Source organism: Entelurus aequoreus, linkage group LG07 (assembly GCF_033978785.1).
Source record: "Entelurus aequoreus isolate RoL-2023_Sb linkage group LG07, RoL_Eaeq_v1.1, whole genome shotgun sequence".
NCBI lineage: Eukaryota > Metazoa > Chordata > Actinopteri > Syngnathiformes > Syngnathidae > Entelurus > Entelurus aequoreus.
The window spans coordinates 37,967,572-37,982,571 of record NC_084737.1 but is presented as its reverse complement, the minus strand read 5'-3'; the positions used below and the strand labels follow the sequence as shown (position 1 = coordinate 37,982,571).

Genomic DNA, 15,000 nt, shown 5'->3' with positions numbered 1-15,000 from the left:
ATGGAAGACAGAAAAAGTACGAAAGGAAAACCTTTATGCAAAGTAATGAAGTAAGGGTGGTGTCATTGAATGTTAATGGGTTAAACAATCCGATTAAGAGAAGCAAAGTCTTGGCTAAATTCAAAAAGGAAAAGATGCAGGTAATATATTTACAGGAAACGCACTTATCTAAACAGGAACATGAAAAATTCAGGAAACTCGGGTACAACAATACATTTTACAGTACATTCTTAAAACAGAGTAATAGGAGGGGTGTCGCCATATTAATATCGAACTCAGTTAAATTTGAATTAATCAAGGAAATATGTGATAAAGAGGGGAGATATATAATAGTGAAAGGGAAATTGGAAAACCAAACAGTAACGTTAATTAATGTCTATGTCCCCCCAGATAGCGGTAAATCCACGTATGAGAAAATATTTGATGTTATTAACAAAGAAGCAGAGGGGGTTTGGCTGTGTGGAGGTGACATTAATCTGACTTTGAATTATAACTTAGACACGACAAGCACGATTAGAAGTAAGGAACACATTAGCAAATATGTGAACATAATGATGAAGGAATTGGGAATAATAGACATATGGAGAGAACTACACCCGTTGGAGAAGGACTATACTCATTACTCAGCACCACATCAAATGTACAGTAGAATAGATATGTATCTGATGAACAAAGAAGAAATACACAGAGTGAAGGAGTGCAACATAGGAGTAACGGATCTCTCAGACCATAGTGCCATATACTTGACAATTCATCTAAATAGTAGGAAGAAAAACACGTTATGGAGATTGAATGTGGGCATCCTGAATAGTGAAAGTGTGATAGAATCAACAAAAAAAGATATAACCTCATATTTAGAAGAGAATGATAACGGGGAGGTGGAGCCGACAATTTTATGGGATGCTCTGAAGGCGGTCTTAAGGGGGAAGTTGATAGCTCAAACATCTTTTATGAAAAAGGCAAGATTAGAATTATATCAAAAACGAATCGGAAAATTGAAAGATTTGGAACAACAACATAAAACAGTGGGAACCTCTGAGATAATGGATCAGATTAAAGACATGAGAAAAAAAGTAAACGAAATGCTTATGGATGAGGTCGAAAAAAAGACCAGGTTTGTGAAACAAACATACTACGAGGGAGGCTCTAAAGCAACAAAGATGTTAGCTAGGAGACTGAAAAAACAACAAACATTAAATAATATTCACAAAATAAGGGACCCCAAGACCAACAACCTATTATACGATCCAGAAGCGATTGAAAACGTATTTGAAAATTATTATCGAACACTATATACACAACCAGTTGCGGCAAGAGAGGAGGAAATGGAACTTCTCTTAAATTCATTGGACCTGCCTTCATTGGGAGTTAGCCAAAACAAGATGCTAAACGCTAATATAACAATTGGGGAAATTGAAGAAGCAATACAAAGGACCAAAAATAACAAATCCCCGGGGACAGATGGCTTTAGTGCCGAATTTTACAAGACATTTAAAGAAGAGTTGATTCCCTTATTACAGACCTCCTTTAATTACACCCTTAAAAAAGGAAAAATTCCCCCCTCATGGAAAGAAGCGATTATATCAGTAATACATAAAGAAGGTAAAGATAAAGAAGACTGTAACAATTATAGACCTATTTCGCTACTGAATGTGGACTACAAGTTGTATACATCTATTATTTCAAAAAGGTTTGAAAACTTTATGTCGGATCTAATAGAGGACTGCCAAACTGGATTTATTAGGGAAAGACAAACTCAGGATAACATAAGGAGAGCCTTACATTTAGTTGATGAAATACAGAAGACAAAAACAAGTGCTATGCTCGTGAGTGTTGATGCTCACAAAGCATTCGACAGTGTAAATTGGTTATACCTGTATAAAGTAATGGAAAGACTAGGCTTTAACAAAAAATCAGTACAGATAATAAAGTCACTATACCAAGAACCATCAGCTAGAGTCAAAATAAATGGAAGTCTTTCGAAAAGCTTCAAATTGGAGAGGTCTACCAGGCAGGGTTGCTGTTTATCCCCGACGTTATTCGCATTATTTATAGAACCATTAGCCCAACTGATTAGAGAAAACAAGGAAATTAAAGGTATACAGATTAGACATAATGAACACAAGGTGGGGCTTTTTGCAGACGATGTACTGATCTATCTCCGAGATCCAGAAGAAACATTCCCTAGATTAATGAGAACCCTCGAAGATTATGGACGATATTCGGGGTATAAGTTAAATGTCACAAAAACACAAATATTATTGTTAAACTATAACCCCTCATTAGAAATTAGAGAGACGTATAAACTAAATTGGGACCTGGAAATGGTCAAATATTTGGGAGTTAATATAACAAAGGAAAGAGATAAACTATATGAAGCCAACTATGGGTCGATAAATCTGAGGCTTAAAATGGATCTGGAGAGATGGTCAGTGCTGTGTCTGGACTTAAGCTCAAGAATAGAAATAATCAAGATGAATGTGTTGCCGAGACTCTTGTACTTGTTTCAATCCCTACCAGTAGCAATACCACAAATACAATTTGATGAGTGGGATAAAAATATATCGAGATTCATATGGGGGGGTAAAAGACCCAGAATTAGGTTCGAAACTCTCCAGCTGCCCAAGGTAAAAGGGGGAATGGCATTGCCAAATCTGAAAGAATATTTCCATGCAGCCCAACTTCGGTATCTAGTATGCTGGTGTAGACCAGAATACGAAGCGAAATGGAAGGGAATTGAATTAGACCAGGGGAGAGATCTTATCCAAAACTTGTTGGCAAATAAAACAATAGAAAAGAGAGTAGAGGCAGAACTGAGTCCGATTACTAAATTTACAATTGGAATTTGGAATAATATCTCAAAAAAATACAAATTAGAGGATGAAAGAAAGATACTAGGATGGTTGACACGTGATCCCAATTTCAAGCCTGGGTTCGAAGATCATGGGTTTAAACAGTGGGAACGAAAAGGCTTGACGGCAATGTGCACACTGTTGGAAGATGGGCAGATGAGGAGTTTCGAAGACCTACGGGCGACATATGATCTAGACAAACATGAGTTCTTCCGGTATTTACAGATAAGGGACTACTATATTAAAAAAATTAAAAGGGCATCAATGAACCCGCTAATTAGAATAATGGTACAAGCTTATAATAATAAAAAATGTAGAGTGATCTCAGCTGTTTACCAGGGATTGATGACAAGCAAGGGGACTTCAACCATGTACATTAAAGAGAAATGGGAAAGAGGATTTGGGGAGCAGATCACTGAAAAGGACTGGTATAATATTTGTAAAACGCAGTGCACGGCCACGAGTTCTAGGGTATGGAGGGAGTTTTGCTGGAAAAACATGACTAGATACTTTATAACTCCAAAAATAAGCGGAAGAGTCGCAGCAAAGAAACAACCATGTTGGAGGCTATGTGGAAATATGAACGCTGACCACGAACATGTGTTCTGGAACTGTCCCAATATTGAAAAATATTGGTATGACGTGTGGTCAGTGATAAAAGAAGTACTACAATATGACATTCCAAAAACAAGTATGATACTATACTTGGGAAACTTGACGCAGGAATATATGCAATTCGATGATTTCTATTTAGTCAAGGTTTTGTTAGCAGCCAGCAAAAAGGCAATTACAAGACTGTGGCGTAGTAGCAGCTCACCGACCTGTGAACAGTGGCTGTGCATTGTGGAAGAACTATATGTAATGGAAAGATTTACACATAGACTCAGAATACAGGAGGAACTATTTCTTGAGAAATGGACAAAATGGACTGAATACAAAACTCAGGAAAATGACACCACAAATGCTTGATATGGAATATAAATTGACTATGTATATATTGTAAGATGTTGACCCTGTTGATATATGTATGCATGTGACAGAATAAAAATTTAAGTTTAAAAAAAAAAGAATGTACCTTGAAACTATTAAGACATTCATATTAAAGCATTTAAGTTTACCGGTAATTACAATTACACACTTCATTGAATTAATTGGGTGTCTTAATGGAAATTATAACTTCTGCCTATGTTGTAAACTTGCACACTTGTCAACTTGTACAATTTATAACTGTTTAAGCGGGCTATGCAATACTTCTAACTACATACTAGAATTATTCCTATGAGTGTACTAACACATCAGTATTACTATTGTTGCAGCAAAGAGTCAAATTTGACACAATACTGTACTTAAGTTTTTGTCTGAGGCACCAATTTATTAGTAGCTTTAGTATATGTTGGTAAAAAGTCCAGAATACTTCAGGTAAATACTAAATAAGAAGGTGTACACAGAAAGTACATGATGGCAACACACCCTCATTTTGACAATCCCTTTCATCTTAGGGTGTCAGTGTCATGACTACTGTCCCATCCCATCCCATACTACCCACCCACACGGATGTCTGCCTTTGAAAGCAGTCATGACCTGAGTAGCAGGAAGAAGCTTGTTGTGTCTTAAGCCCTTTTCCATACATGCTCAGTGTCTGACCTCTGGGAGCGAGGCCTGAGGCCCTTTCCGTTACGTCAGGGATGAAGGCCTTGCTAATCCACCTGGGGGAACAACTATTCTCAGACAGTGCTGAAGATAGCTAGGACATAACAATAAGTCTCTGCATGTTAATACTTGAGCCACTGAGATTATGAGAACCCTTTGCTGTTGCTTGGTTTTTTTAACACTTGAAATCTCCAGAGGATTCAGATAAGATCAAACAGTTGCAAATTAATTGCTCCTCGCCATTCATTTTATGCGCCATTCTACTAAATCAGTGCTATATGCTTGGAGTAACCATCAAAATAACCTTAAACTAAATAATTGTTCTAATTAATTATATAATACAGTGGTACCTCAACTCAAGGGTACCCCAATTTAAAAGTGTATCTGCTGTAGCAAATGCAGCAGTGAACCCCTTAAGATGTGCCGGAGACATCCGGTCTTACTCAGATTGACATAACTTTGTAGTCCAAACATTGGAACGAAGGAAGTGAGTGTGAAAGACAGTGCTACAATGTTGATTTGAGATACAAGTGTCTCGAGTTAAGAGCTCTGTAACAGAACCAATTAGGCGTGTAAACTGAGGCAGGACTGTACACTAATTGAACAACTCATCATGTGTATTGACCCCCATGATCCCATTTACGGTACCTTTATTTCATTTTTGTACAATTAAGCTTCCTAAAATGAAGATGGCTCATTTGAGTAACATAACTAAATTTAACGAGTGAGATTTTTGCATTGAATTATGATATAAAACCCGTTGACACTGAGCACATTACAGTGATTCAACAACAATAACATTTAATAAACAAATTTAATCCAAACATAGTTTAGTTATAACAAGACTGTGCTAAAAGTTTAATCCTCCCAGAGTCATTTGGTTAAATATAATCAAAAATATAGAACTTTTAGCTTTTCATATGGTCTGCAGCAGATCTGAATGATGCAACTTCCTGTGAACCATGTGACTTGTGTTTTAAATAAGAAAATAAAGTTAATGTATAGTCAGTAAAATGATTAACACACATATATAAAAAAATATATAACATATCTGAAGGATATAATAACAGGATAATATGTTTAAATACAGAAGAACAATGCATTATGGGGTACACCTGCATAATCTAATTACAACCAATAAAATAGTTTACAATAATAATGCTCAGTTTTGATTGACACTGCAATATTTCTTCTAGTTACATGTTTAGTCTGCCAAGATTGAATGGGATCTGTTGCACATTATGCACAGAGTCTCAGAGAAATCTGTTCTGTACTTTTCGCATATTGCTACTAAATACACAATACCGCTAACTAACTAACAGGCAACACTTCTTGCTTTAGCGATTTTGCCTATGCTCCATAAACACATAGTTTTTAATAGGAATGTTAAAGTAGTATCTATTTAACAGCATGTCTGTTATTCTGGTTGTGGTTTGCAGTCTGACTGGCGGTACCTAATATATTTGCCTATTTGTGCACACCAGACAGTAACAATATTACCAATAACACAATAACAATAGCACACCCAAAAGTTTACCATATGTTGCAAGACATTTGTAGAGATGTTGATCAAGGCAGGACGCACATACATCACGCACAAGTCATCGGCCATTTTAGTTTTCAGGTCGCATTTATGGGAGTAGGGAATATGGCCAGTTTCAATCTTTCCTATTTTTTCTTGCAATGTTTTAATCTGTGGCGTGTTTATTTTGTCTTTACAAGGTGTCACTGGCCAATAAAAAACAAGCTGCCCGCAAATGGCACCTTGGACACCACTACATTAAAATGGAAACTTTCAACTGTTAAATTTCATCTTTATTGTAATGACCTAAAAAGTAAATCAAACTGTAGAAAAACTACACTATCACATATAGTATGAATGTGATAATAATAATAATACTTAGTCCTATTAGGTAATATTTGTATTATAAATACAGTTTGGAATATTCTAAAGATATAAGAAATAGATAGACCTGTACTCTGTTGCTCACTTGCATACACATCATTGCAGGTGGCTTTGAGTGCCTTGAGAGAAGACATGAAATAAAATATAAAATAACAGCATCATCGATTGTGTGTGTGTGTGTGTGTGTGTGTGTGTGTGTGTGTGTGTGTGTGTGTGTGTGTGTGTGTGTGTGTGTGTGTGTGTGTGTGTGTGTGTGTGTGTGTGTGTGTGTGTGTGTGTGTGTGTGTGTGTGTGTGTGTGTGTGTGTGTGTGTGTGTGTGTGATGGATGAACAGAGGGGCCTTCTCAGAGGTCTACATGGTGAGGGAGAAGAAGACGGGAAGGACTTTTGCCATGAAGTGCATCAAGAAGAAACAAATAGGGGACCCTAATCTGGAGAATGAGATTACAGTATTGAGAAGGTAAAAGCCAGCTCGGTGTGGTTTATAATGTATGAATGTAATAACCTCTCTGGATATAATTGACAATAAAACACATTCTTCTACAGAATCCAACATGACAATGTAGTCGGGATGGAAGATTTCTATGAAAGTCGGACACATTTCTACCTCGTCATGCAACTGTGAGTTTTGCCGTTTTTTGATTTGAGTTTCGATGGAAGGTTGAAGTTGGAAAAGGGGATTATGACAGTGTGTTATATCCTCTATGACAGTGTTTCTGGTGGCGAGCTCTTTGACCGGATCTTGGACCGAGGGGTGTACTCCGAGATGGATGCCAGTCGTGTGATCCAGCAGGTGCTGCACGCGGTCAGCTACCTACATCAAAACGACATTGTGCATCGGGACCTGAAGGTGTGACTTCAAACAGCATTAACACACATACTGAAATACTAGTGGAGGAAAGCACAAAGTCAACACTAAACATATTTCACCAGGGCTCTTAAACTGGCGGCCTGAGTTCAGTTCAAAACTTGGGGAACAAACATTTTTGCAGCAAAGTCCAAAAAATAATAGAGTACTCCTGTTGTATAAAGGAACTTGGACCACTTTAAACTCCTTGGCAGATCCTTGCATTGTTGACATTTGAACCTTGCTAAGCTAACATTGGGGTCCTAACTTGTGATTTACATAACCGGGGCATTCTTCAAGGCACCCCTTCAAGTCCTCTGCCTTTTGGCAGCATGCATTTTTTGTAATGTGATACAAGTAACTAAGGTGTTGCTGTAATTTGTTTACTTCAGATGAAATCAGGAGGCATTTATTCAACGTTTTAAGTTATACTAGTAGTGTTCCTTAAGGTTTCGTTTTAAGTCCTCTCTTTTTCATCATTTGGGCGATTCACTGGCTCAGTTCAAAAAACTTGTTAGATATTCACATTTATGCATTAAAAACGCTAGAATGCTGTCATAAAGATGATCATTTAATTGCTTTTTTGAAGAACTTCCCAAAAAACAGCAGAGCGCTCCTGTAACAAAAATAAATAGACCAAAATCGAATGTTTATTGTAGAGGACGCTGGTTCTCTGGAATATGCAAAATAAGACTAAAAGTGAAGGGAGAAGTCCGGCCCCTGATCCTTAGCTTTCTGAAAATGTGGCCCCCAAAACAATTTAGTTGGATTTTCCTGTATTACACGGTTTCCCCTTTTTTTATTCATGAGTTTATTTTCCATGCGCAGCCGGAGAACATTCTGTACTACAGCTGTGATGAAGACTCTAAGATCATGATCAGTGATTTTGGCCTGTCAAAGATGGTGGACAAGGGCATCATGTCCACCGCCTGTGGGACTCCAGGATACGTTGGTGAGGAACACGCTTGTCAACACAACAATAAACACGTTGTTGGTTTTTTTCTTCTTCTTTTGCGCCCTGATTTAAATGATTAATTCAAAAAATTTTCACCACTTTCAGCTCCTGAGGTGCTGGCACAGAAACCTTACAGCAAGGCAGTGGACTGCTGGTCGATTGGAGTCATCACGTACATCTTGTGAGTGTCAAACATCGACTATTTAATTGGACATTGGATGTTACACAGATTGGACTGTCACAGAGACTATTGTCACCAGTCATCACATATAAACGAACAACTATTGACACCTACGGACATTTTAGAGTCTCCGTTGAAGCGGACATGCATGTTTTTAGGATGTGAGAGGAAACCATAGTACTTTCAGAAAACCCACACATTTACAGGGAGATCATGCAAACTATGCACAAAGTTGAATCCAGAACATCATTGCCACTTATTTACTTTCACTTTCAAAGTGCACCAGTGACCATGTTGTAAGGTTAGGGGTCAATTGAGGTGTAACACTCCTTAAAATGCATCCTAACAAATTTGCACAGGCAGTCTCTATGAACTCATGTTCTCTTTGCCATATGCTGACATGTTGCCATATTCTACCAGACTGTGTGGATATCCTCCTTTCTATGAAGAGAGTGAGACACGACTCTTCTCTAAGATCATGAAGGCGCAGTATGAGTTTGACCCGCCCTTCTGGGATGACATTTCTGAGTCTGGTAAGAGCACTGATCATCAGATGTGTAAGGGGAGTGTCTGCATGTACAACCTTCACCATCTTTTTCTTTTTTACCTGCAGCTAAAGATTTCATACGTAACATGATGCAGAAGAACCCCCACATGCGTTACACGACTGAACAAGCACTCAGGCACCCTTGGTGAGATTCACTCAGTTGGCCTTCAAGCACTAGTGCATGCTCACATGAAGATAGCTAGTTACAGCTAAAATGTGTTGTACACTTCATTGGGCACACTTTTACAGTTGCATCAAATACAAAAGCTGCAATATTTACCGTAATTTCCGGACTACACTATCGTTCAAAAGTTTGGGGTCACCCAAACAATTTTGTGGAATAGCCTTCATTTCTAAGAACAAAAATAGACTGTCGAGTTTCCGATGAAAGTTCTCTTTTTCTGGCCATTTTGAGCGTTTAATTGACCCCACAAATGTGATGCTCCAGAAACTCAATCTGCTCAAAGGAAGGTCATTTTTGTAGCTTCTGTAATGAGCTAAACTGTTTTCAGACGTGTGAACATGATTGCACAAGGGTTTTCTAATCATCAATTAGCCTTCTGAGCCAATGAGCAAACACATTGTACCATTAGAACACTGGAGTGATTGTTGCTGGAAATGGGCCTCTATACACCTATGTAGATATTGCACCAAAAACCAGACATTTGCAGCTAGAATAGTCATTTACCAGATTAGCAATGTATAGAGTGTATTTCTTTAAAGTTAAGACTAGTTTAAAGTTATCTTCATTGAACAGTACAGTGCTTTTCCTTCAAAAATAAGGACATTTCAATGTGACCCCAAACTTTTGAATGGTAGTGTATATGCTGCTACTTTTTTTCCCACGCTTTGAACCCTGCACTTTATACAATGCTGCGGCTAATTTATACAGTTTTCCGGGTTCACAAGCTTTACATGCCACCAATGAATTTAGCCACATCACATCAGACCACTGAAATTTCCAAATGGGTCACGGTCAACCAATTAAATTGTTCACATGAAATTAAACCCATTTACTCAATCATTCAGTCAGCCATTTAGCGCGTTGCAGACTCACCCTCATCATGGAGAAAAATACGACGAAATACACATGTGGAAGAACTCTTGATTAAAGTTCGAAACAGAAACATCAGTTTTTAAAGACTGGGGAAGCTTAACCCATGGTAGATCCAATATTAATAATATAATAATACAGTAATCATAATAATAATAATGATTATTATTATTATTGTTATAATCCTCTATTGATGATCCTACATAAAACTACTTATTTCTACCTTACACTATGAAGTAAAGGGAAACTTATACACATGTATAATCATATTTAAGTGTATAATGACAGGTTATATGCTTTGTATTCAATTAGTCGGCACTATTTTGAAGAGAAAAAAAACAACAACAAACAAAAAAACAGAACTTTTGAAAAAAACAAAAACAACACCAAATAGTTTAGAGGTGGAAGTAGTTGAGGAACTTCTAAGGAGCCTTTAGCCCCCCTAAAATGGCATACAGACCCTACTGGTTTGAATGCTTGTTGAGAAACAAGCATTGCTGACTCTTCTGATCATGGAGTGCGCCGTCTACTGTGCTTCCAGATTATCACTAACATGCTGATCTTTGGCGTCCGTGTTTTCTCCTGTAGTAAAGTTAAAGTTAAAGTCCCAACGATAGTCACACACACACTAGGTGTGGTGAAATTATCCTCTGCATTTGACCCATCCCCCTGGGAGGTGAGGGGAGCAGTGGGCAGGAGCGGTGGCCACGCTCAGGAATCATTTTGGGGATTTAACCCCCAATTCCAACCCTTGATGCTGAGTGCCAAGCAGGGAGGGAATGGGTCCCATTTATATAGTCTTTGGTATGACTCGGCCGGGGTTTGAACTCACGACACTCCAGTCTCAGGGCGGACACTCTAACCACAAGGCCACTGAGCAGGTTCAGTGGTAGCAGCAACTTCTTCATTTACAGAATCTTATGCTACCTTAGGTTTCAAAACACTAATTTAAGTATGACATAAAATATATAATAAAATAATCACATACTTGAAGATCCTGTTACAAGTCAGAGGTAGCTCATTTCAACTGTTTAATTTCCTTTGTTTACACTTAATCGAACTGTGCGTGCAAGTGACATCGAGGCCACATTTGGGCCACATTGGGCCCTGTGTGCTTTTATACTGGAATCTGATAAAGATCACATCTTACTTGCTGTGTAAACAGTCAGCTGGAAAAAAATCAGATTTCGAAAAAATCAGATTTGGGTAGGGTAAACATAGCCATAGACTTATGCAGCCAATATATGTACAAAATGAAATTACGGAATATGCTTGTAGGGTGCCGTGGGGTAAAATTACACTGCATCAAACAAAGATTTGTTTCTAGTATTTTCCCATAAGCTACCCAAATATTAGAAATATCTGTGTGGTTTTATACCCATAATAATTACATATTGTTAAGATAATACCGGATTATCTTTGCAAAGGCAGAATCTGATCCTGGTGTTGTTGCCATACAGTGAAAGTATGTTATATAAAGAGAAGAAAATTAGCCAGGCTCCACACTGTGTGATGTCATGCAGAATGCAGGATTAACTGCCTACCTGGAAATAACATTTGTGTTGCGTGGTTTTCTAGGATAATTGGGAAGACGGCCAGGAGCCAGGACATCTATAACTCTGTCAGCGTTCAGATGCAGAAGAACTTTGCCAAGTCCAAGTGGAAGGTCAGTTGTCACTGATTTCCTGGCTTTGGTCTGGTAAGCCCATTGAAGGCTTGCAGTTTACAGTAGATCAACTAATGATTAGCCATTATAAAAGGCTGATGAGTAGCTTTGCATTGTCAAGGAAACAAAATGCACTCCTGTTGAATGCTAAATGTTTTTTTGCCGGCTTCTTCTGTTGACAGCAAGCTTTCAATGCTACGGTAGCCATCAACCACATGAAGAAACTACAGCTGGCCCACTTGGATCAGGTCCCCAAGGTTACCCGCCTCCCGGACATACAGGTGGTCCAAGTGTCCTCTCCCATCATGGAGCGCAAGCATCTCGATCCAGAACCGGAACCCAAAGTGTCTGAGACCAATGGCAAAATCCTGGCCACAAATCACATGACCCTGCCCTCGAACCACGTGGAACTGAAGAGTCACTACCACCCGCTGAAGACCAGCCAGAGCACACCGCACACGCCCAGTATAGCTGAGCAGGGGAAGTACATCTACCACTCGGAGCCCGCCAACCTCAATGGGTTCGTATGAGCCTCACCACATGTCCCGAACTTTGGAAAGGTGCATCAGAGCTCACGGAATGTGTCTCGTTTGTTCTCAGGTATTCTAAAAACAGAAATGGAAAAACTCTTCAGACAGGCGTTTGTTCCATCATGTGAAGCTCCGATGAAGTAGATTTGGGAAAAAGTACTCTTTTCTTGGTAGGTGAAGCAGCATTCAACGTCAATGCGCTTCAGTTACACACAGATCCCTGCCTTATGCTCTCTACCATAGTACACATTCTACCAATCTGTATAATACAAGTAAAAAATATGTGACTACTCATCCAGAGATGATACATAGATAGAATGGAAATGGAAAGCGATTCTACTCATTTTGTTATACAAATAGATTACACTATAAAACTTATACACGCAGAGGGAGATTACTGGGAAGTGAGTCTCTTCCCAGCTGACGGCACTGCACACACTTCTGCTCTTCAGAGGTCTACAACCTTTTTTCGTCTGAAAACTTTGATGAAATAAAAATGTCAGAGAGCTACTCACTTAGAGTATGTAGCGTTTATATTCATAGCAATTTTAACCCAAACAAAAGGAAAAAGCTTGTTTTGCCACAGCATGGACAAAATGGTACTTGCATGATGTGTTAAAATATATCTTATGTTCAGTATGCATTTATTTTTAATGCAGAGTTTTGAGAAAGGATTGTGGGTTATAATCATAATAGTACATTTTATTTAGAAGACCTTTCTTAAAAACTCAGTCAATTTACAATAAGAAATACAAGTCAAAGTAATAGAATATACAAAAAGCAATTAAGTATCAGTCTTCATCTTAAAAACAGAAAACAACTTGGCATTGAACAAAATCAAAGCATTAAAGAATAAAAGCCAGTTTGAAAATGTAGGTTTTGGCATTATATAAGAACAATATTAAAAATAATAAAATGTATCAGTACTTTATTTAGGAAGCAGCTCTCCAGTCAAACAGTTTGGTTTTCTTTACGCTATTTTCTGGTAATATGTCATAAAATGGAGGCATTAGGCCTGAATTGAACAGTTATAATAATACTGAGAGTTTAAGCAAATATTATTTGAATAGAAGTATCCCACACTTCTATTTTCTAAAGTAAATCTGTACAGCAGATTTTGGCATCTACATCAACAATATGATTTGTATGAGTGACTGGACAGGAAAGATTAAAACAAGTCTTACACAAAGGTGCAGCTATTTTATGGAATGGATTAAGCAAATAAATGAAAGTGCTACAGTTATCCATTTTCAGAAACTGTTCAAACTCAAAAGTGAAAGGAAAAAATAAATATATATATATATATATATATATATATATATATATATATATATATATATATATATATATATATATATATATATATATATATATATATATATATATATATATATATATATATATATATATATATATATATATATATCTGTGGCTTATAGTCCAGTGCGGCTAATGTATGAAAAAATTGTTTCTTCTTCTAAAATTTTGTGGGTGTGGCTTATATACTGGTGCACCTTAAAGTTTGTAAAATAAGGTGTATACTGTATATTGTCTGACCCTTTGGTGAGTTAGTCAAAATCAGCTGCCGTGCTACTGGTTGGAGACATAAAGAATTGTACTGAGCAACCAGGACAGATGTGCATACAGCTCACCCCCTTTCAGTGGCGAGCCGTGCGTTTCCCACCTAGGCCTTCAGTGATGTCCAACTTCAATGATTACCTCTCAAAATACCATCATTTATGTCACCACATGACCAATGCTGGAGAAATACTATACAGAAACAAATTTACGCACTACTGGGCATTTAATCACCACCAACAGTGTACAAAACAGGTTATTTTCTGGCGCATTTAAAATTGAATAAACCCGCATCAGCAATTAAAACATATCTTAGGCGGTACTGTCAAAATTAAAATTGCAAAAAATATATTAAACGTGAAAAAATAAAGAACTAAAATATCTGAACTCACATTTCATCGCCGGGACAGCTGAGCTTCCGGGGTTGGCCGACATCGTCTCACAAGATGTAGTTTCTCTTTAAATATCCTTCTTGAAAATGGCCTTGCAAATGTGTTGTCTTGTCTAATCAAAAAAGATGCAGATGTGGCGTTTTGGCTGGGTTTTAATGTTTACTCAACAGGGTGCTCATCAAAAACATCCCGCTGCATGTCTACAAATTAAACGGGGCTACTGCGCATGCTCTTCACACTACTATAATATACTCTTCACGCATGCTGGGTAGTGGAGTTCTTATGTTACCTAGCTCATAACATCACTCTTTATCTGCCTTAGGCCATCTAGAAGGCCTTACTGACAACGACTCGTGATCTGATTGGCTATCACAACTTTCTGTCAAATGTTTGTGTCCGTTCACTTACAGTGCACAGACGCCTGCATTATTGATTCTGAAGGCTCTGGGCAGATTTGGTACAGCATGGCAACATAAGCTACCTGAATTCTGATTGGATAAAAACTCTATACCTAAAACCAACAGCGCTGGATGGAGCATAATATGACATGAAGAGAATATGAATACTTTTAGATATTTAGGGAAAGTAAATTAAAAAATTACTTTTATTTTTAATTACGATCATGATTTCTGGTTATGTTAGGCCAGCAGAGAAAGCCTTACTGGCCCTGACGGCTCCCTTTCCCCTTTGCTATCACTCGTACCCTTCTTTGGTGTCCTTGCCTCGCATGAATACACAAAACATCATGTGTAGTTCTATTGCTGAGGACATTTTTTTTCCTGAAAATGTTTCTAAATTGTACCACCTTTAATTTAAGCTGTTCTATTTTGGAGATAAGGAGT

The 15,000-nt window shown here is 37.8% G+C and overlaps 1 protein-coding gene across 1 annotated transcript in view; it reads left to right on the top strand.

The window, feature by feature from the left end:
• LOC133653801 (calcium/calmodulin-dependent protein kinase type 1D-like) overlaps window positions 1–15,000 on the top strand; it is a 25,446-nt gene that overhangs the window by 9,599 nt on the left and 847 nt on the right. The window contains exons 3-12 of the mRNA XM_062053500.1: window positions 6,743–6,868; window positions 6,955–7,029; window positions 7,120–7,258; window positions 8,084–8,207; window positions 8,316–8,391; window positions 8,812–8,924; window positions 9,005–9,083; window positions 11,571–11,658; window positions 11,841–12,178; window positions 12,259–12,358. Coding sequence (XP_061909484.1) covers window positions 6,743–6,868; window positions 6,955–7,029; window positions 7,120–7,258; window positions 8,084–8,207; window positions 8,316–8,391; window positions 8,812–8,924; window positions 9,005–9,083; window positions 11,571–11,658; window positions 11,841–12,178; window positions 12,259–12,316 — 1,216 coding nt within the window. The 3' untranslated portion in view covers window positions 12,317–12,358. The remainder of the gene's footprint in view (window positions 1–6,742; window positions 6,869–6,954; window positions 7,030–7,119; window positions 7,259–8,083; window positions 8,208–8,315; window positions 8,392–8,811; window positions 8,925–9,004; window positions 9,084–11,570; window positions 11,659–11,840; window positions 12,179–12,258; window positions 12,359–15,000) is intronic.